This window comes from Urocitellus parryii, chromosome 5 (assembly GCF_045843805.1).
Source record: "Urocitellus parryii isolate mUroPar1 chromosome 5, mUroPar1.hap1, whole genome shotgun sequence".
NCBI classification, from domain to species: domain Eukaryota; kingdom Metazoa; phylum Chordata; class Mammalia; order Rodentia; family Sciuridae; genus Urocitellus; species Urocitellus parryii.
The window spans coordinates 19479997-19503354 of NC_135535.1; the positions used below are offsets into that span (position 1 = coordinate 19479997).

Here is a 23358-nt window from a genome sequence, read left to right on the forward strand (position 1 = left end):
AGTTTTTAAAAATAATTATTAACAGTGAAAATAATTCTGGGACCAAAAATTTTGAAAACTTCTGGTTTATAATTTATTGTAAATCTTCTTTAGAAAATGGCTGTGTATGTGCATGTGTGTGTTTAAAAAAATTCCTGCTGTATACTTCATTTGAGAAAAATATGCAGTTTTGACTGATAAAATGAATGAAGCAGTCAAATTAAAAATCACAAATGGATTTGGGGGGCAGTAACTTATTTTCCCTCTGTGCACAACAGAGAAAAAGATATCATCTTTTCAGTTTCCCCTGTTTGTTTTCGGCTATCTAGCAACGTTATTTATCCAGATAACAGCCGTTGACCTCTGAGAGGAAACTGGATCTGTCAAACTCCATGCACCCAGGGTCCCTGTGTTTTCCTCATGGGAGAACCCTACTGCTGTGTCTTAGTAAACCCAGAGTCTGCAACTAGTGGGAGGCAGATCAGGAGCCTAAGAAGCCACAGTTCAGATGCACACTCTCAGGTGCTGGTCTTGTATTTCATACCTGGAAAGTGAGTGCTCTCTTAAATGCTGCTCCAGCTAATCTTCAGGTAAACCCTACTGAACCAGATTGGTTATCTACAGCGCAGTCTATGACAACAAAGGCAAGCAAGACCAGGGCAACTTTACTGACTGATGAGAATAATAAGTCAGCAATGTCCCGGAAAGAGACGAAACAGACATGCCATAAATAATTAGACACAAACTCAAAATGCAAATCAATACAAGCCTATTTGACACAAAAGCAAGTCATTTGGGGCTCTCAAGATGCCATGTACTACAATAGCTGATATCTATAATTTAACACGAAATGAAGCTACATCCATTGTACTTTATTTTTAAAAGCAAAGAGTGATACATTACATTTTAGGAATTTTTCTATACAAATTAGTTAAAATAATAATGTTGTCAGGTATCAGAACAAAATGAACTCTTAGCTCTGCAGAGAATCCAGCTATTCAAAATGATTCCCTTAAGTCCATATTCATTTATGGGGGGGGGGGTGCAAGTGATGTCAAAATCTGTACCCTTAGGGTCTGAATGGATGGAATCTTAATTATGCGCTGAGTATGTAAACTTTCAGTGACTCAAGCTTCCGTCTGGTGGAATTTCCCTAAATCCACAGGACTTTTTCCCTCTCTGAGTCAACGTGTTCTTTTGTCTTTTTAATTATGCATGTTTCAACTCAATATGCCATTCCACACAGGAAGAGGATTAAAATATGGTCATTATTACAAAGCATCAAATATAAGATTTTTTTGCTACTATCTGATGACTTTATCTCTTCATTTCATGTTTTAAAAAAGAATTGAATGGGGGCTGGAGTGGTACAGATCAAGGGATTGTTGTAGTGTGAGGAAAGGAGGAAGCTCAAATTGAAATCTAAAACATTTTGCACAGGTTAAAAAAATGATTGCAAAAAATGATTTGAATTGTTAATAATTTTCCACTTTAGTCTCTTGTTGTGCCTTTGGGGGGGGGTACATCACTGACTTATGTATATGGCTATAGGGTAATAGGATAAGTCTTTAAAGGCCTTGCTTCAAGCCATTACTGGGCCTCACATTGGGTGACTTTTTTTTAAATAGAGGAAGGAGAGGCCTGATGCCAGGTGGGATCATTAAAAAAATTCCATAGCAGTAAATATAGTGGCGCTCAATCATCCACATGTGGTCATGAAGAGTTCTTTATGTGGTTATCTCAGAAAAATTCTGGTCTAGGTAGACCCCACCTGAAAGGTACCCCTCGTGACGTAGAGAAATCTTAATGTCCCTCAAACCCAAGCCTTGTAACTCTTGGTGGTAGATATAGTTACAGGTTCCACTGGGTAGGGTGACGATTTCATCTAAGTGGGAAAGACCATACCCCCACAATGGAACAATAAAGAAACAACTGATTATCCCCTTATATTTGACAACTGGGGTCACTCCCCACCCCCCCACCCCAGGCTGGACATAACACATTTCCATGGGAACACAAGAGAAGCCCCGGAGTGTAGGCCCTCTATTTGATGTATTTTATACGACCTAAACTTCCATGGGTAAAAGCTAAGATGTTTCACTATAAGTAACACAAGGACATATTTCCGGTGGGTAGCCGTGATGATTACAATAACAACAACACTTTGGGGGAATGTATTATAATCATTAATGCCAGGTGAGATGGGATGCAGTAGTCATTAGGTACCTTAGTGAAATTGCATTCAAAGTTTTTATTAAATGTGGGACATTTAATACTTTATACCACACAAGATTCCTGAGTTTTCTGTTTGAGGAGGAAAATACTTGATGTCTTATTGTATGTAAGCCTGTTCTCAGCACTTTATCTGATTAATTTTAGTTTTTACAAAGATCTAGTGAGTCAAGTACTGTTTTAATCATGTTACAGATGAGGCAACTGAGGCATACAAAGTGCCAGTAACTCTCAGTACATGCTGCAGCTGAAATTTGAACTGTCTAGAAAGTTTTATGAATACTTTCTAGTAATTTGTCTATGTTGCTATGTTTAATAATATTATTAATAAGCAGAGAAAAAGCTGAAATGCCTACTATATGGAGAACAATCTTAAAAAGACATATAACTCTGAACATGAGAAATTAAAATGTAGAGTTATACAAATAGGTGAACTTTTAGTTATAAGTAGAAATTCTGTCCTTAATTTTATACGAGGCATAGGCTATTATCCAATAAAAGTGAAGAATTCCTGAGGAATTTCTTTTTTTAAAGTTTAGAGGCTTTTTGGAGAAAGATTTGGATGACTTTGGAAGAGAAAAAAAAAAATGTTTAACCTAAAGAGATAAATGCAAGTCAAAAAAATGAATAAGATGAATTTATAAGATCTAACATCTGACATATCAAACATAATTTTAGATATTGCATTTATGTGCCAAATTGGCCTATAAAAGGATTCCTAAGGGAGTATAAAAGGGCGAAAGTCTTATCAAAGTGGATTTAGACTTGAAAGACATAATGAAAGCCAGATTACAGTTAGCTTTTTGTGATCTCATTTTAGAGAGAAAAATAAGCATGAGATCGAATGATCCTGGTCTTTCCTTTGCCAAATCAACTAATCTACACCCCAATCTGATGGTACCTAAATTTTACTCTGGAAACACACACAAAAGCCCATAAATTCTTGGCCTCATGAATGGGAACATTCTGAAATCTGGCTTGGATGTTTATCTTTGTGGTTGAACAAACATACTCTCTGTAAATTAAGGCTGACCCTGTTCACTTCATACAGACTCGCATGGGACAAGACAATATTGTCACTTTGGTATTCAGGCGTTGTCTTTGTAAGAAGTTATGGGGACACAGGACCTGTTTTTCTCTGGTTGTGAAATAATTTGCAGGCATGTAGGAGATTAATGACAAGGTCTTTGTTCTTTTTCACAGTTTCATCTCTCGCAATCACTGTGCTATTAATTTTTAGGAAATGGCTCTTGAATAAACAAGAGCTTCTTCATGGTTAACATCACTCAGAAAGGGATAATTCAGTAACTACCTTTCTATGTATTTAGGAAGTTTATCCAGCATGCAGTACTCTGAACCAATCAAGCAGTCCAGGAAAGAAGTGTTCCCTTAAGAACTAACATGTAAATAAAAACAAAGAAGACATAGCCATGTCCCCTTGGGCACACACATGAAATTAAATTTTTTTTCATTTTTTTTAATTGCTAGAACTTTAATTCTGTTTTTCCTGATTTAACCCACCCAAGCATGCCTAGAGATGAGGTCTAGAACTACTACAGAAATCACTGGCTGTTGGTAGTTCTTCATGTCACTTGATACAGGTTTCACAGACAAATTAGGGAGGAGTGCAGATAAAAATAGTAATTATTCATAATAATCAAAATTCTTCTCTAGGGATCTACATAAAGGCCCCAAAATACATTTTAAATAGAATATTCATAAGTATTTTAGGCAAAAAAAAAAAGATAATTTCTATGGCTGAAACAAAACAAACAATAAAAACCAAAAGGACCCCAGCAATTCCACAGAGCCCCCCATCACAAATCCCTAAAATTTGAAATATTACATTTGTTTCTTAAAATAATGCATAATTTAAGTGAACATAATTTCATGTTCATTTAAATCTTTAAAGAGACCATTTGTTAATTTATTTTTGTGCCCAAGCATTTTTAAAAAGAGGCTTCAGCCTGGGTAATTCATTCCAATGTGAATGTTGGAGAATTAGACTTTGAAATTGCTAAGAATAAGGAAACACTATGGATTGTGTGTGCCCACAAGCCTAAAAGAAAATGTTTCCAGGCCTTGTCTAATGGCCAAAATGAAGTGAGCCATTGAGATAATAAAGGATCACAAGTGCTTCATCTTTTCCCTTTCTCTTGGGTCCCTCAGATCAGCTGGTGAGCCTTACCCTTGACTTCACTGCTGTTTGAAAGGCCTGGGAACGAGAGGTAGACTTTAGACCTACTGAATGAAAATCAAGCACACAAACTTGTTTTTCCAAAGTTTTTTTTCAAAGCGATATATTTAGGACGCTACAGAGGAAAGCATTGGCCAGTCCTTTATTTATCTTCCTAACAGGTGCAGTATGAAGAGTCATAAAAGCAGGCGACTGAAAAGAATGATTCTGCCAAGTATTAAGCCCCTTCAGGGTGGGTGCATTTGCCGAAGAGTATTCCTTCTTTATAACAGAGAACTGAAGTCCATGCCATGAATCTTCCGGACAGCAAGGCAGTTTTTCTTTGTCTGTGTGTGTGTGTGGGGGGGGGCAGTTTAAGGAAATCATATTGTGGGATTCATTCATATAACTTCTTTATTCCTCATCCACGTCTTCAACTTGGCCTTAGTGAACCATTCAAAGTTAGGAGGAAAATAGAAGCCCTTAAGAAAATTCCTCCACCCTGTTCTTTCTTTTTATTTCCTATATATGATTAACTACTGCTGCTCCATTTGAGGTAAAGGTAATATTCTTTATATGTCATGACTTTTCAAAGACAAATTTATTTTGGTGCTTGAAATAACCCCAAATAGTGTCATGCAGGTGAAAACTGAAGGTCAAAGAGTAAGTAAATATGAGAGGGAGGCTTCCTACACCGGGGCTCCTTTTCTGACTATGACTAAGCCCTGGGCGATGCTTGCAAATAGGTGAGAGGTGATGGTGCTGCTGTACCTTCAGATGGGTTTTGAACTCAGCAGAAATTTAAAATCTGTTGAAATCTCTAGGGAGCAATGAAAAAAGATATAGAAATGGAAAATCTTTTCTGGACTGAAAACACACACACACACATACATACACACACACACACACACCACACACACACACACACAGTTGTCCATTACCAAGTTCCCACCTATTCAAGATCAATAGGGTAGATACTGTGTGCTGACACACACACACACACACAAAAGATCTGAAATCATAACACCAAGACCTTGATTCCTACACTTGCAGAATGACCCCTTAACATGACAATCATAAATGAACCTGTGTTTTGCCCTATGTCTGAGTTTTTAAGAAGGGATCTTACATGGAAGATGAGAAAACTAGTGAATCTCCGAAGGTGTTCTGAACAAAACACTAGTGCTAAGGAGGAACTGTGGCATTCTTCCAACAACTATGTGAAATATAAGGGGACTGGATATATCACATCACAAAAAAGTTCATGTGTAGGTCTCACTTCTGTGTTTTGGAAGAGAATTTTCTGGATTTTGCAGAATCTTAACAGCTAACAGCTATCTCAGGAGGATAAGAAACCAGGCTCATGGTTGTAATCATTTCATACTGCAAGAGATGAAATTTTAGGAAGTCATATTTATGGATTGAAAAACTATTTATAGTCTTTTTAAACTAGTAGAGATTCTACCTCCAGAAAGAAAGGCAATTGCAATTTTCTATTTCTATGTTGATAAAATTTCTTTTTGACTGGGAAGAGACATTTCCAAATAGTGTGATTTTTTTTAACACAGGAGAACCCAGAGGAAATTAACTGTAACGGACTTTAGATACCATCTCTTATGCATCTCTGAAATCTCAACAGCTAACATACAATAAGTGCACATTTAATAGTTGACACACAAATGAATGCATCAGCAAGTCAATCTGTGAGAGTCACACAAATCTGAAGCTTCCTTCTGTATCTCCTCTCAGCATTTTATTAGAATAAATAAATCCAATTTGTCCCATTGTCCCACATATGGAACACCTATAAAAACCTAAATATAAAATGAATATGTAATATAAATATATAATAATACAATAATATATAATTATAAAGGTAATACATAGTAATTTAATTATAATAATATATGTTAATTGTTAATATAATATATGTAATTATAATAATACATGGTAATTATAATATAATATAATAATATGTAAGCTCTAGATTATGATTTCCAACCTATTTTAATAAACCTGTGTTGGTTTCATTGAAATATTCAAACAATTGAAAACTTGGGACTTAATTAGTTAATTTTACTAGCCCTCTGGTTCTTCATGAATTCAAAGTGTATGACAGGTCTTTTATGTGTAACTGATAGTTCAAATAACATAATTCTCCAAAGAAGACACACACAATGGGAGTAGGACAAGGGGAAGTATTCTACTCCTTAAAAATAATACTCTCTGGAGTGGGGGTGTACGAAGTGGCAGAGCACATGCCTAACATGGATAGGGCCCTAGATTCAATCCTGAGCCCACAGAGGAAAAAACAATGCTTTCTTTTGTCAAAAAGGGTCACTAAGACATCTAGAATATTTTTAAGGATCTAAATAAGGACTGTTGACTAATTACCTCTATCAGACTTCCTCCTCAAGGTCCAAAGTTGCACATCTCCCAAGAGCCAATATGAGACAGTCAGAATGAGGCCACTGTAGGCTGGGAGATGGCTGAGCAAGACATGAAAACTCAGTGTTTTAGAGAGAACTGCCAGTTCCTGCCAGTCCATCCGAGGGCCAAACCAGCCCTTATGTCCTAACAAGACTCCAGGAAGCAGCCATGTCCTTCCTGGGCACACCTTCCCCAGCTAGGGAAGAGGTGAGAAGACCTGTATGAACTGGAGCAACCTGCAGAGAGTCTGAAATGACTGCGAAGAATTGGTTCCACGGCATGTTTAATTTGGGGGGCTGTCTTCTAGAGGGAGTCTTACACGGAACAAAAGCAACCCAGATAAAAATGAAATTTCCATTAGGAGAAGGTACTATTCATGACCAGAACATTGGCAACTGCCACACTCCTTAGTCTTCTGGTATCAATGATAGAAAAAGACAATGATTTCAATAAGAAAAACTCCTTAAATTATAGTTCCTTTAAAAATCAGTTCTGCTGACAAGAGAACACTAACAATAAAAATCTCTGTACTTCCTCAGTGAATTTTAAATATATCAGTAATCCCCCCACTTTTTTTTCCCCTCCTACTTCCCACCATCCAAATTTAAACTAACTAAAGAATCTAAGGGTATAAAATTACTGGTCTGGGTGGAGGGACTCCTACACAGCATATCAACAGTGTTTTTATAGTGAAAGAAGGTCAAGGAGACTGTAGTATCTGTGCTAATTTATATATACACATATGTCTAAAGTGAAAAAATATTTTTCTCTTTGCAGTTCTAAACTTTCATTTTCTGTAGAGGGAAAATGAATCAGATTGAGTTGTCAAACAAAACACAAAACTTCATCTTATCTAGCAGTCACAACAATTGAATTAGCTTTATAGGCTTTGCAGCCTGACTGACACCTTATTTATTAATTTTTCAGCTTTCTTGTCATTTTCAATTGGACTTTCAAACCACAAATGCAAACTCATCCACTCTACTCAGGATGATTAAAACAATATTCTGTCCTCAGTGAGGAAACAGAATGCACTTCATCCAAGTAAACCTTAAAGAGGCAAGTCAAGTGACAGATCAACTAAAAAGGACACTTAATACACATGTAAATCATTTGCATTACAAATATGACACTTTAGCAGGGGTTGGACTCACTGACTGATAGTCAGGATTAAGTTCCCATATTAATGCATGCATTTGGTGTGGTTATTTCTGGTGGAAGACTTCATCCATCAATGCCCTCCGCCACTAAGTAAGGCCAACCTGTAAACTGATCACCAGGCCTGTCAGCACTGGTTACTTAATTATATAAAGAAAATATATTCAAACGACTTTTGATAATATGGTTAGTATTTCAGCTTTGGGTTCAAACATGTAGCATCTTTCCCAAGGTTCTCCAAAATAATGGTTAAATGCATTTTTTTTAATAATTAAAAATGAAAAAGCTAAATATTATTTTTATATTCCTGCTAATTTGAGTGTGTGTGCTTGCGCTTTTATTTGCAGAAGTGAAAAAGAGAGATTCAGGAAGTATAATGAAGACTAGTTTTAATGAATAATATCTTAAAAGACATAATTAAGAGTTAAAGCCAATATATTTGAGTGGTGGATGGATGTGTTTTTCATTAATTTTCATAATCACTAATTCCAACTTATATTATTAATTAGTAATTTTAAAATATTGATCTTTTTATTGAAAAGAAAAACTTTATGGAAGGAAATACTTTTTTTCTGATGAAGATATTTTTATATTTTCACTTTAATTATTTTAAAAGGCTACCTTTGAAATTATACGTAATAAAACTCAGAAAGAACAAAATCTGTAACATTCAAAGACTTTTTCTTTTCATTCAGGAATTTGACAATGAAGCTCCAAAACAAAAACAAACTGGTAAAAGCAAAAAAATGCCTTCATTTGTATATTTTGAAGGTCTCTCCATTAAAAAAAAAAAAAACAAGTCTGTAAATAATGTTACAAATTCTTTTTTGAAGTCTTGGTCAAATTTATTAACTATTTGAAAAAGTGTTACAAGCCCCCACCCCAGCATAATGCAAATACATGATGAAAAAATTGAGATCAAAGCTAAGAAAACATGCTTAAAAATATAATGTGCTCACCATGAGCATTTAACATCCTCAAATTACACTTTAAAGATCCCCTGCACAAACAACAACAACAAAAAGATTTTCTTTTGCAAGTGAGTGATATAAATTTCATTTGACCATTGTAGTCAATATTCCTTTATAAACTATCATTATGAGATATTTTTCAATTCATTACACTCTTGCTATATTTTCCTCTAGTCTTTTGCCTCGACAAAAATCTTATCCTTGCATCACAGTGATTCTATTATTTTACAGTCTATATAAGAAATTGGATATTTGTTTGAAAATAGATACCTAAATAAACACACTTCATACAAAGTATAGCAAAAAGATTTACGGATGACTCTTACCCTCTTTCTTAGTGGGTTCTGGCATGGCCACAAATAAAATGTTATTCTCCAAAGAGCTTTTTCCCTTCCAGTACTAGTTGACAGAAACCCCAAGAGCAGTCGAGAGATGGTTCAGGTCAATGTGACAAGCAGTTGGGGAGAAATCCAGTGCTTTTATACTGCCTCTGGACATCAATCATGTTGGCACCTCCCTTCTTCAGCACAAGGATGCTGGAACTTGACAGCTACAGGGACCTTTCTTACATCTGTTGTCTGCACTCTGCTCTCTTGCCTACTGGAAGGAATCTCCTGTCCATCTCATGTGGCTGATGAGAACACCTCTAACTTTCTAAATTCAGCTGCAGCCTCGTGTTCTTTCTTGCTCTTCTCTCGCCATCTGACAGATGCGTGTGCCTATTCAGGAGTGCAGAAAGCTTGCTGCTCCGTAAAAAAATAGATTAACATCATGATATGCTAATCCAAGTATTTGCTTAATTTTCACTAAGATCAGAAAGAAACCTCTATTCAGACAATTTAATGCTCTCATTAGCTTGTCATTTTCATTAATTCTTAATTATTGGGTTTTAAATTTTTCTTTTTTTTCTTTTCCTTTATATTAATTTTTTATTGCTGCCTTCTAATTTCATTCATAATAATGTGATTCAGGGCAACATATTTGTATATGAACATAAGACAGTTTGGTTTCGTTCCCCAATACCTTCTCTTCTAAATTTTTGTATTTTATTGATGTTTCAAAATTAATTTGCCAAGCCAAATTTCTAAGTTGAATTGCTTTATTTTCTCTACCAACAATAGCAAAGATTTCTATCAAGGAATACATAGCATTTACCTTTTTTTTCTAAGAAATATTCTTTTTAAAATTATAGGGTATATAAAAGGATATATAAAGATTTCTATCAAGGAATACTCATAGCATTTACCTTCTTTTCTAAGAAATATTCTTTTTAAAAATTATAGGGCATATAAAAGCAATGATACATTCTGTAACATGAATGACCCTTATGCTCAGTGAAAGAAGCCAGACACAAAAATTAGACTGCAAAGTAACACGCCAACCCCTCTTCAATTCCATTTACTTGAACTATCTAGGATAGGCAAATCCAGAGTCAAAAACTAGCTTAGTGGTTGCTATGGACTGGGGGAAGTAGAATTAGGTGTGACTGCTTGTGGGTACAGGATTTCTTTTTGTAATGATGAAAATGTTCTGGAATTAGATGGTGGTGACCATCTAATTGTACACTAAAAATATGTGGGACATTGGCAAAGAAATTCAGACAGACAGGTAGTTATTGTTTTGATCACAGATGGCACATGGACATGCATATCTCACTTGAGATTTTTGTAGAATGTATCAGATTTGGTCAAATTCTTCAGAAACTCTCATGGAACTGATTTAAAATATATATATATGAACTACCAGGGGATTAAACTGAAAAAGACTATTTACTTTCTTTGTTCACATGCATGACACCTTAGAGACAAGGACTAAAACTGGTTGATATGAAAACTACCCATGCGCCTTTATTGGCATGCATGTTCAATGTAATTTTCAAGAGGCTGATTGATTTGTCCTGAACCAGCCACACTGTCTCGTTTAATTTCCCTGGTGGCTGAGAGCACAGCTGGTCAGACTTAGCTCTACCAAACCCTGTGCCAAGCTAACTTTTCATATAAGGATGGAAACTCGACTTAGAACTCAATAGCATCATGCTTTAACTATGTGGGGAGAGGGGGAAGCCGGCCAGTTGAGACAGTTCATGAACATCATCTATGAAACACATAGATATTCCTGAGCACTTTGTTTGCTTTTAAGATATATTTCTTTGATCTTAGCTGTTAAACAGATCGTGCCAACCGGAAAAACAGCATATTCTGCAATACAAAGCTAGAAAGGAAAAAAAAATAGAAGAGAGACATAGAGCTTTCTTGAGCCCTTTAGGAGTCAATTAGCAGATGAAATGAATTAGAGAACCTAGAATCAGAAGTCCGACCCTTGGGTTGTATTTCTGGACTCATCATTAACTAGCTGAGTTACTCTAAGAGAGTCAGGCAGACTTTCTGGGTCTTAGTTTCCTCTTGTGTAAAATGGGGGCATTAAAAAGTCACCTTGAGACCCCTTCTGGCCTTAGCATTGTGATACTATGTGGTAATTCCTAAAAAACAATCACTTTTCCAGCATTCTCAGCTCACTGAACACCACATATGAAATGGACAGAGGGGGCAGAGTATCATATTGCAGAAGAATGTTTATAGTGAGGGGTAGATTTCACACATACCACAAAAGAGGTGCCATGCCATCTTTGGCTTCTGCAGAAACCCCATGGGTTTTTAATACACTGATCATTTTACTGACGTGAATGAACATATGCCAGGAAATATTGACACTCATGGAGAAAGTATTTTATGACCTGGGAATACTTGGTTATAAAAGATTTGAATATTTAAGAAAAACACTATTGGAGGGGTTGGAAAAATGGACAAATTTTAGGATAAGCAGTTGTCTAGTATATAAGATGATTAAAGCAAAATTAGAATAACAAGTAAATTAGGATAATAAGTAGATATGAGTATTTACACTTTCAGTAAGGGGGAAAATGGCCAACAGGGCTCTTTTTTCCTTTGGTTAAATTCTTCATTGGATTTTTCCTTTTGTATTACTGATGATGAGGTTTGGTTGATTATAACAAACACAAAATAACAGATGGATCATGGTAAAAATCTTGCTCACATAAAACAAAGCTCAGGGCCACCAGGAACCCAGGATCCTTCTTCTTGCTCTATCATCTTCTAGGTGACTATGTAATCTAAAATGGCTTTCAACTGGGTACAGTGGTATGACACACAGGTAGGCCCAGCTACTCAGGAGGCTGAGACAAGAGAATCACTTGAGGCCAGGAGTTTGAGTCCAGCCTGGGTGATATTGTAAGACTCCACATCAAAAAAATCAAGTAATGAATTAAAATAAATAAAATGGCTTCGAGGGCATTAGCCATTATATTCCTATTCCAGGCAGCAGAAAAGAAAAAGAAAAAAGAACTCATTTCTCCATTTTAAGGAGCCTTCTTGTTTCCTTCCTCCCTCCCTCTCTTTCTTCCTTCTTCACTTTCTTTTTATGTATTGGGGATGGAACGCAGGGACACCACCCTCGACCTACATCCCCAACCCTTTTAAATTTTTATTTAGAGACAGGGTCTTGCTAAACTACCAAGACTGGCCTTGAACTTGTGGTCCTCCTTTCTCAGTCTCCCAAATTACTGGGATTACAGGCATGTGCCTGCACTCAGTTTAAAGAGACTTCTTTGAACCATACATTTATTACATCTCATGGACGAGACTTAATAACGTGGCTATATCTGGCTACAAAAGAAGCTGGGAAATGTATTATTTCATTGTCAGTGGTATTGAGCTCAGCTAAAACTTGAGGTTCTGTTACTAAGGAGAATGGTGTTGAACAGGTGACTCTCAATCTCTGCCACAACTTTCAAAATAAAAGCAATAATGTTCTCTGCATCAACCCAAAGACAGTGAAGGAGAAATAATAGCTAATAATCTCTCCCTCTCTCCAAGGTTATCCTCATTCCAAGGTATGACATGTGACCTAACTTTCCTTATATTCATAAAAATACACACAAACTTAACATTTATATGTAGGAAGTTCTTGATCTGCTTTTTAAGAAAGGGATCATTCTATTTACATTACTCTTCAACTTCTTGTTTTCATTTAACCTGTCATAGACATATATATATATATATATATATATATATATATATATATATATATATATAATTGTTCATGGTATGGATTACCATAGTGTGTCATATAATCTTTTTTTTTTTTTTTTTGGCCAGGGCTGGGTGTACCAGGGATTGAACTCAGGGGCACTGGATCACTGAGCCACATCCCCAGCCCTATTTTGTATTTTATTTAGAGACAGGGTCTCACTGAGTTGCTTAGTGTCTTGCTTTTGCTGAGGCTGGCATAGATCTTTTGCGATCCTCCTGCCTCAGCCTCTATGCAGGCGTGTGCCACCATGCCCGGCCTGTCATATGGTTTTGATTGTCACCTTTTGATGGACATTCAGGTTGTTTTCAGTGTTTACCTCCAAGTTTAATACTGCAGTCAATGTCATGGTAAAATAACAGGAATGGCATCGACAAGGTAAAAATAACAGGAATAATACAGGAAGGAAAAAATAAATAACTTTAAACTCCCTCATTCACATGATATAGAAATGAATTCTAGAACAACTAAGGTTTTAAATTTTAAAAATAAATAAACAGAAAATACTTGAAGAAAATTTATGACAGTCTTTGAACCATGGTGGAGAGACTTTTTTTTTAAGTAAAATAGAAAATACAGAAGCCATGGAGGAAAAGATGACAGATTTGAATAAACAAAAATTTATAGATTCTTTCGTAACAAAGGACATCATGAAATAAAAATGTTCAAAAAATAAAAAGGAGAGAAAGTAATTTGAAGAGCATAGAGTTAGCATCACCTGGACAAAAAAAATCTCCTTAGGATGGGGTTACATTCTGATAAACCCATTTTAAGTTGAAAATGCCTTCAAGTGAAAATGGATCTAATGCACCTCACCCACAGAGCATCAGAGCCTAGCCACACAGCACAAGGGAGAGTGTCTACTATTTCTATATGGGGTCCTGTGACTGACCCGGAGTTGTGACTCCTGCCACTGCCCAGCAACACCCACTGTCTGTCCCCAACCCAGGAGATCAAAATTCAAAATTTGAAGTTTTGGTTTCTGTTGAATGTAACCTGTGTTTGTACCATCATAAAATTGAAAGTGAATTTAAATAGAACCATGATCAGTCAGGACCATTTGTAAAGGATTTGAAGAAAAAAAGTGATTCACAGAAGCAAAGCCTTTCGGGAAAATGAAAACTTAAACAAACTTGTGGGTAATTCTAAAATGATTATATCTAGGGTGTGAGAAAACAGGTGATTCTGTTCAGTGCTGTTGAACTTTTGGATGAGCAACCTTTAGGGAAAGTAATGTAGCAAAAATATACTAAGATTTAAACTAGGTATACATACATGTAGGCAAACTCATTTTAAAAAAATGTATCATACTAATTTAAGTATCTATAAATTATAGCCTTTGTTTTCTTTTCAAAATTAATTGTCATCAAGACAAAATTCACATAACATAAAATTAACCATTTAAAAATGAAACATTCATACATCTATACAATGGAATATTACTCAGTCTTAAAGAAGAATGAAATCATGGCATTTGCCAGTAAAATGGAACTAGAGAATATCACACTAAGTGAAATAAACCCACCCCCCCAAAAGAAAGGCTGAATATTTTCTCTGATAAGCAGATGCTGATCCATTTTTCCATAGGGAAAAATGAAGGAGATTTGTATTATACAGAGGGGAGTTAGGGGAGTGCTGGGGCTGTGCTCAGGGGAAGGTCAGTAGAATAAGAGAGACATTATTACCCTATATACATGTATGATTACCCTATGGTGTGGCTCTGCACCCTGTATAGCCAGAGAATGAGAAGTTGTGCTCCATTTGTGTATAATGTGTCAAAAAGCATTCTCCTGTCATGTATAACTAATTATAACAAATTAATTTTTTTTAAAAAAAATGAAACATTCAGTAGTATTTAGTACATTATGAATGTTGTGTAACCATCACCTCCATTTACTATCAAAACACTTTCATCACCCCTAAAGGGAACACAGTACCTATTAAGCAGTTAACCCCATCAGTCTTTCTGCCTAGAACCTGGCTTCTATCAATGTTTTGTTTCTCTGTGGATTTACCTACTCTGGATATTTCATATGCATGGAATCATCCAATATATGACCTTTTGTGTCTGACTTTTTTTTTTTACTTAACATGTTGTTTTTGAGATTCGTTCATAATATGGTGTGTATACTTTTATGACTGAATAATATTCTTTTGTATTGATATGCCCATTTCTCATTGATATATATTTGAGTTGTTTCCATCTTTTATGATTGGTACTATGAACATAGGTGTATATGTATTTGTTTGAACATCTGATTTCAATTCTTTTGCATACATTCCTAGAAATAGAACTGTATCATATGGCAATTTATGCTTAACTTAAAAAATATTTTTGGTACCAGGGATTGAACCCAGGGGCACTCAACCACTAAGCCATATTCCCAGACCTTTTTATTTTTTATTTTGAGCCAGGGTCTCATGAGTTTACCCAGGGCATCACTAAGTTGCTGAGACCAGCTTTCAACTTGCCATCCTCCTGCCTCAGCCTCCCGAGCCAATGGGATTATAGGCATATGCTGCCACGCCCAGCTATGTTTAACTTTTTGAGAAACCACTGAACTGTTTTCTACTGCAGCTATACCCCGTTTACTTCTCACCAACAGTGTGTAATTTCTTTACATTCTTGCCAACACTTGTTATCTTGCCAACACTTGTTATCTTGCCAACACTACCCTGTCTTTTGGAAATTATAACCATCCTAGGGGAAGTGGGATTGTATTTCATTATCATTTTGATTTGTGTTTCTCTAATGACTAAGCTGTTGAACATCTTTCCATGTGCTCCTTCCTTCCTTCCTTCCTTCCTTCCTTCCTTCCTTCCTTTGGATTGAACCCAGAGGCATCTAATCACTGAGCAACATCCCCAACCATTTTGATTTTGAAACAGGGTCTTACTAAGTTGTTTGGGGCCTCAATAAATTGCTGAGGCTTGCTTTGAACTTGGGATCCTCCTGCATCAGCCTCCCCAGTTGCTGGGATTACAGGCGTGTATCACCATGACCAGTTATTTCTATATTTTTAAAAAATAAATTTAAAGCCCTATGTCCATTTAAAAAAATTGGATTATTTGTCTTTTTGTTGCAGGGTTGCAAGAATTCTTTATATAGTCTGAATACTAGACTCACTTTAGATATATGATTTGAAGATATTTTCTCCCATTCCTTAAATTGCCTTTTCACTTTCTTGATAATGCCATTTGATGCATACATTTTTAAAATTTTGATAAAGTCTAATTTATCTATTTTTTCTTCTGTTGTTCATACTGTGTCATATCTAAGAACTCATTGCCAGATCCAAGGTTCTGGAAAGTTGCTACATTTTCTCCTAAAATAATAGCTCTTATAGGTTGTTGATGCACTTCGAGTTTATTTTTTTTTATATATGCATGAGGTTGGGTTTCATATTAATTCTTTTGCATGTGGATATCCAGTTGTCCCAGTGCCATTTGTTGATTAAGTGTTCTTGGCATCCTAGTTGAAGATCTGTTGGTCATAGATGTGACTAAGTTTATTTCAGGTCTCTCAACCTTTTTCCCATTGATCTGTATGTCAGTCCTTATGCCAGTACCACATTGCTGTGATTACTGTTGCTTTGTAATAAATGTTGGAATTTGGAAGTGTGAATCCTCTGTCTTTGCTCATCTCTTATTGTTTTGGCTATTCAGACTCCCTCAAAATTCCATATGAATTTGAGAATCAGCTTTTCTATTTCTTTAGCAAGAGCACTAAGGTTTTTATAAAGATTTGTACTGAATCTGAAGATGGTCTTGGGGAGTAGCCACCTTAACAATAGTTAACTCTTCCAATCTATGGACATGAGGTGTCTTCCCATTTATTCAGGTCTTTGTTAATTTCCTTCAGCAACATTTTATAGATAGCAGTGTCCAAGTCTTGGATTTCCTCGGTTAATTTCAGCCCTAGCTATTTTATTCTTTTGGATGCTATTGTAATTGGAATTGTTTTCTTAATTTCTATGTTGAGTTGTTCCTTGATGGTGTATTCAAATGTGGTTGGTTGATTTTTGTGTTTATCTTTTATCCTGTAACTTTGCTGAATTTGTTTATTAGTTCAGTTTTTTTATCACGTGTCCTACTTCATATTTTTTTACAAACATGATTATGTATTTTGAAAATAAAGATGGTTTTATTTCATCCTTTCCAACTCAAATGACTTTTATTTCATTTTCTTGCCTAATTGTTCTGACTAGAACTCATAATGTTGACCAGCAGTCATGAAGGTAGATATCTTGTCATTTCCCTGATTTGAAGGGGAAAATGTTTCATCTTCCACCACTGAGTATAATATTAAGGGCTCAGTGGTTGAGTACCCCTGAGTTCAATCCTCAGTACAAAAAAATAAATAAATAAAGCTGACTATGTTATTAGTCATGAGTTTTTCATGAATGCCTTTTATCATATTTAGGCTGTTCTTTTTTATTTATAGTTTCTAAGGTTTTTTTTTTTTTTAATCATGAAAGGGTGTTGGATTCTGTCAAATGCATTCTGTACATTGCTTGAGATGACTGTGTGGGTTTTTTCTATTCGTTATGTTAACGTGGTGTTAACATTGAATAATTTTCTTATGTTGAGCCACCCTTGCATTCCTGGGATACATTCTTCTTGGTCAAAGGATACAATCCTTTTAATATGCCATTGATTTCAGTTTGCTGTTTTGTTGTTGTTGTTGTTGAGAAACTTTGCATTTGTATTTGTAAAGGATCCTGGTCTGTAATTCTTTTCTTGTAGTATCTTTATTTGGCTTTGGTATCCACATCATACCATAAAACCTCATAAAACCAGTCAGGAAGTGTTCCCTTCTGAGGGATTGGTGCTCATTTTTGAGAAGGGTTCATGCTAGTTTTTCTTTAAATGTTTAGTAGAATTTACTAGTGAAATTATCTGACTCTAGATTTTTCTTTGAATCGATCTTCAAAAAATTTTTAACAATTTCTTTACATGGTATGAGTCTGTTCAGATTATATATTTATTCTTGCATCTATTTTGGTATTTTGACTATTTTTAGGAGTTTGCACAGCATATAGTTGTTCATAGGATTCTCTTATAATTCTTTGGATTTCTGTAAGGGCAATAGAAAATTTCTGATTTTAGTTACTTGCATCTTTTTTCTTTTATTCCTTGCCAGTCTAGCTAAAAATTTTCGATTTTTTAAATTATTTTTCAAAGAACCAACTTTGGCCTCACTGACTTATTTTTTTCTATTCTCTATTTCATTTATCTCTGCCCTAATCTTTATTTTTTCCTTCTCTTTCTGCTAGCTTATGGTCTGTTTTCTTACTTTTTTTAAAGCTCCTTAAGGTATACAGTCAGGTTATTAACTTGACATCTCTCTTCTTTTTTATTGTAGGTGTTTATTACCATAAATTTCCTCTTGGCACTGCTTCCATGGTATCTCATAAGTTTTGGTATATTGTGTTTTTTATTTCATTCATGTCGTAATATGTTTTGATTTCTTTAACCTATGGGTTGTTTAAGATTGTGTTAATTTCTACTTATTTGTGAATTTTCTAGTCTTTCTTCTTTACTAATTTCTAGCATTATTCCATTGTAGTCAGAGAATATAAGCATAATTAAAAATTTTAAAAAACATATTAAGACCTGTTTTTTGACCTAACATATGGTCCACCCTGAAGAGTGTTCACTGTATACTTAAGAAGAATGTGTATTGTGCTGTTGTTGAGTGGAGGAGAGTGTTCTATATAAGTCTGTTAAGTCTTGTGTTATTCAAGTCCTCTATCTCCTTACTGATCTCTGTCTGGATTTTTTTTTAATTCATTATTGAAAATGGAATGTTGAAGTCCCCCAAATGTTATTGTAGAACTATCTATTTCTCCTTTTAATGCTGTCAATGTTTGCTTCATATATTTTGGAGCTCTGTTGTTGGGTATATTTATGTTCTCAATTGTTATAGCTTTATTAATACATAATGTTCTTTGTCCCTTGAAAGAATTTTTAAAATAAAATATATTTTCTTTGATATTGACACTGAACTCTATTCCGTTCTGACAACAAATAATATTCAAGCATAAAAGAAATATAAGGATTTTATTAATATTCAAGCATAAAAGAAATATAAGAATTTTTTCATTTGTAAGACAAAAAATAGATATTTAATGGAAATAGAACTTTATAAGTGGAATAAAATGTTATTCAGGAAGAGGAAAAAAATAATGTTAAATTTCCAGTGTTTCGAGAACTCATGTCTTTCATATTTTATGGTGGTTATCTTATCATTATGGTGCTTTTATGCCATGGGAGATATTTAAAGTAGGTATAGTTTTCTTTTTTAATGTCAACTTTTATAGAATGCTAGAAATTGCAGTCTTTGAAACTTTTTAAACTTTGATAAAAATTTTGAATATCAATTTGAAAATGTATGAAAATTGCCCAAGAAATTTTTTAGAGGTGTTAGTAGTCAGCTTGGGATGCCAAAACAAAATATCATAGACTGGGTTTCTTAAACCACAGAAATTCATTTTCCACAGTTCTGGAAGCCTGAGATGAGGGTGGCAGCATGGTCAAGTTCTGGTGAGGACCTTCTTCCTCCCTTGCAGATGATTCTTTCCCTGTGCCCTTACCTAGAGGGGAGAGACACAGAGCACACTCTCTGGTGTCTCTCCTTATGAAGGCTTTAGTACCATTGTCACACCCTCATGATCTCACGTGAACCTCATTACCTCTCAAGAGCCTCAGTTGCCATCACACTAGGGATGGGGGCTTTAGCATATGAAATTGTTGAGAACACAATTTATGTGTTGAGAACACAATTTATGTGAACAAATTAGCTGAAGAACTCTGTGTAGTATACCCATTTTGGAAGAAGTAACTAAGAGGGAGGGACTGATGGATCTAACTGTCAGGAAAGAGACCCTGCCTCTCCCCTGAGTTTCCCTCTTCTTTTTCCGTGGCCCTTTGGAGAGATTTCCTCAAGATTCAGCTCCTGGCCCTTTGCTGTTCCCCATGGTGAGCTAACCCCCTCTCATGTTCTCAGCTATGGCTACATGATGACTCCCAGGAAGCACCTCTGAACTTAACCCCGAGCCTCCACTTCTTTTTGTTTTTTTCTTAAATATTTAATTTTTAGTTGTAGTTGGACACAATACCTTTATTTTATTTATTTTTGTGTGTGCTGAGGATCTAACCCAGGGCCTTGCATGTGCTAGGCAAGCACTCTACTGCTGAGCCACAACCTCAGCCCTGAGCCTCCACTTCTGAACCTGAACATTCTCTATGTTGAATATTTTAAAAATTAAACTGTAAGAGATCATAGCAATGACTAAAACTGTCATATTACCATCCAGATTTTTCTATGCATATTTTGTGGAGTTTTTTTTTTTAACTAAGTCATGAATATCAGAGGTCTAGGATCCAAAATAAAAGTCAAAATCCAAAAGAGCAGGTTACCTAGTAATTTAAAATTTGAAGGATGACTCCACAAAATTATTACTAACTGTTTTAGGTCTAGCAGCTCTCCCTGATTCGGAGTAAAACAGGAAAGAACAAGAGGTGTAGGTGGGAAAGTTTTGATGAGTTTGTAAAATTTTAGCAGAGCTGTGCTATGTAATGTTTAAGTGAATTTTAGCTCTCTCTTTGAGTGTGTTTGTGTGTGTGTGTGTGTGTATGTGAGAGAGAGAAAGAGAGAAAGAGAGAGAAATTCATTCTATGTAATTTGCAGCTATCAAGACAATGATGTTTCTATCTAATATATTAAAAATTCATATTATTGAATAGTTCTTTAAATCTTGCACTTGTGTGAATAGATGGTATTAAATTTGAAGATGTTCCTTCAAAGACTTTATGGATATCAATTTTATAAAAAACAAAACAAACAAACAACAACAAAAAAAAACCAACTTTCTTGCAGCAAGATGTTCCCAGGCTTATCATACTTTGAAGTTGAAAAAAAGAAAACTGCCTTCTTGAAATTCCTTAGTGTGACTTTGAGTTTTATTTCACACCAAGTACAAGTTCATACTGGAAGACTTGCAGGCTATCAATAGAACTCTGCTCACCCGCCTTATTTTAAAGGCAAAGCATGTTAAGCCCTCTAAGCCTCTCCTCATAAGACATACCCTTCATCTCCCAAATTAGTCCTGGTGCCTCTGCTGGATCCCTTCCAAGACTCAGATGTTCTTTTAAGCTTCATGTCCTACCACACACCATGCGGTAGGCTACAAGTAGTGACAGTTCCTGTGCCTTAAAATCTCCTTTAATTTATGGACTCTAGCAAGTTTCAAAGTCTATAGCTTCTGTTCCCTGCTTATCATGCCTATTAGAAAAACACAAAATATTTCTTAATTCGGTAAAATATAGATTGTATTACAATAATTTTTTTATGACAAGGATCAAACAAAAAAAGACAATAAATAAAAACCTCAGGATCAAAGTACAGTGTAATCAGAGGCCCCTGACCTTGACCATGATTTCCCACTTGTGAGTCTTTGCTCCTACTAGGGAGGGAGGGATTCACCCTCCCATCACAGTGAATCCAAAGCTGATTCATTTTTGAAGAATAAATTGCAATTACTTACAGTAATTATGCATCTTATCTTCCTGCTATTGTCCTTTTGATGTTTAATCTTTATTGCTTACACCAGAAATCTCAACCGGGCAGCCTATGAGTCAAACCCAGCTTGCGAGTAAGGTTCATTTAGCCCACACATTTGTTTCATATTAAAAAAATGTGAAAATCACACAGGCTATGAATTTCTGCTTCATAGTCCATAGCATGTGTAAGTGGTAATTTGCAGATGAAAAACATATATGAACTAGTTGACAGGCAAATCTGTTTTAAGTGAGGTTATTTAGACCCAATAATTCCTCCCACTCTCCTATTCCATTATAACACCATTCAGAATCTATCAGTAAATACCTACTTACCTTCTCCTGTTGACAGTTTGGAGATATAAAACAAGCAAGTCCAGCACTGCACACTACCACGGGGGACTGTTTGAGATGATAAGAGATAAGTGCATGAAATGATTATAATTGGAATTTCAAGGCAGCTCATTAAAATGTTTTGAGAAATGAGATTCTGGAGTCAGTCAGAGTGGGTTTATAGCCTGGCTGCACAATTAGAATCTTGTGCCGGTGGGTAAATGTTTAACCTCTCTGAGCCTTAGTTTCTTCATCCTTTGCTGGCCCCCTTCTGAGATCCAGATTGGGACAATCATCATATCAGTCCCATGGAGATGAAGGAGGATTAACTGAGGTAACACAAGGAGAGTCCTGACCCAGTGTCTGGACCCGGTAAGGCTTCTACAGATGGAAAGGGTTATTATTTGCATCTGAATGACCAGAATCTTCTATGGTACACACAGGGGCATCTAATCAATACATAAACTTCACCTTGCTCTATTTGCAACCAGTCTGTATCATCAAGCAATTTGCTATATTCTACAAAAAACGGTTCCTTAATATTCAGAGTTTATTCCATGTGTGATTGCTGACTCTGTGTGGGTGTGACAGAAAAGATCAGTTTGTCACCAGGAGTCCTTTTGCACCATGGACATGTAAAGGCCAGCCCTTGGACTGCAGCTGCAGCTGCTATTTGTAGCCTATGTGATGAGATTCTGGGGCTCTGATTTATTTTCTCCCCTGTTCTTTTGTTTGAAAAGACCTTAGTCCTGCTCAGCTACCCTGGTCATTGCTGCTATCTCATTTTGCCTTTGTGGTTATAGATGTACTTCTTCTCTCAGTTCTTTCCCAGAAAATTCAGGAAAATCATCATCATCATTTAGATTACAATGTCCTGGACAGGCTGATAAGTATTTTTCATATATTATCAAATTTAATACTCATAAAACACTATGGGATGGGCACCATGGTTATCCTCATTTTAAGATGAGGAAATTGAGGCAGAAGGAGATTAAATGTTCTCCAAAGCTCACTATCAGAGGTGAAGCCAGTAGTTAAAAACAGATGTTTTCCGAACCCCTGGTCTTAAAGAAGGTGGCTTTCCTTCTAGATCCACTCCAACAGATTTTTGAAGTAGCTGCCTGCAACACTACTTTAAGGACTTAATATTATATTTGAGATAAGTGACGAAAATGTACTCATCAATTAGTAAAGTCTATAATGGGTTTTTAATTAATTAATTAGTTTATTAATGTATTTATTTATTTTTTGGCACCAGGGAAGGAACTGGACCACATCTTAACCACTGAACCACATCTCCAGCCCATTTTATTTTTTATTTTGAGGCAGGGTCTTGTTAAGTTGCTTAGGTCCTTGCTAAATTACGGAGGCTGACTTTGAACTCCTGATCCTCCTGCCTCAGCCTCCTGT

At 35.6% G+C, this 23358-nt stretch overlaps 1 protein-coding gene across 12 annotated transcripts in view; it reads right to left on the bottom strand.

The window, feature by feature from the left end:
- Mybpc1 (myosin binding protein C1) overlaps positions 1–9449 on the bottom strand; it is an 81571-nt gene extending 72122 nt beyond the window's left edge. For 3 of the 12 annotated variants that reach the window (XM_026396787.2, XM_026396777.2, XM_077798526.1), the window contains exon 1: positions 9273–9448. In XM_026396787.2, the coding sequence (XP_026252572.1) occupies positions 9273–9297 (25 nt within the window). In that variant the 5' untranslated portion in view covers positions 9298–9448. Of the gene's footprint in view, positions 1–9272 lie in introns of all 12 variants that reach the window. The other 9 variants (XM_077798524.1, XM_077798525.1, XM_077798528.1 and 6 more) reach the window with 5 other exon arrangements.
- Positions 9450–23358: the final 13909 nt, after the last annotated feature.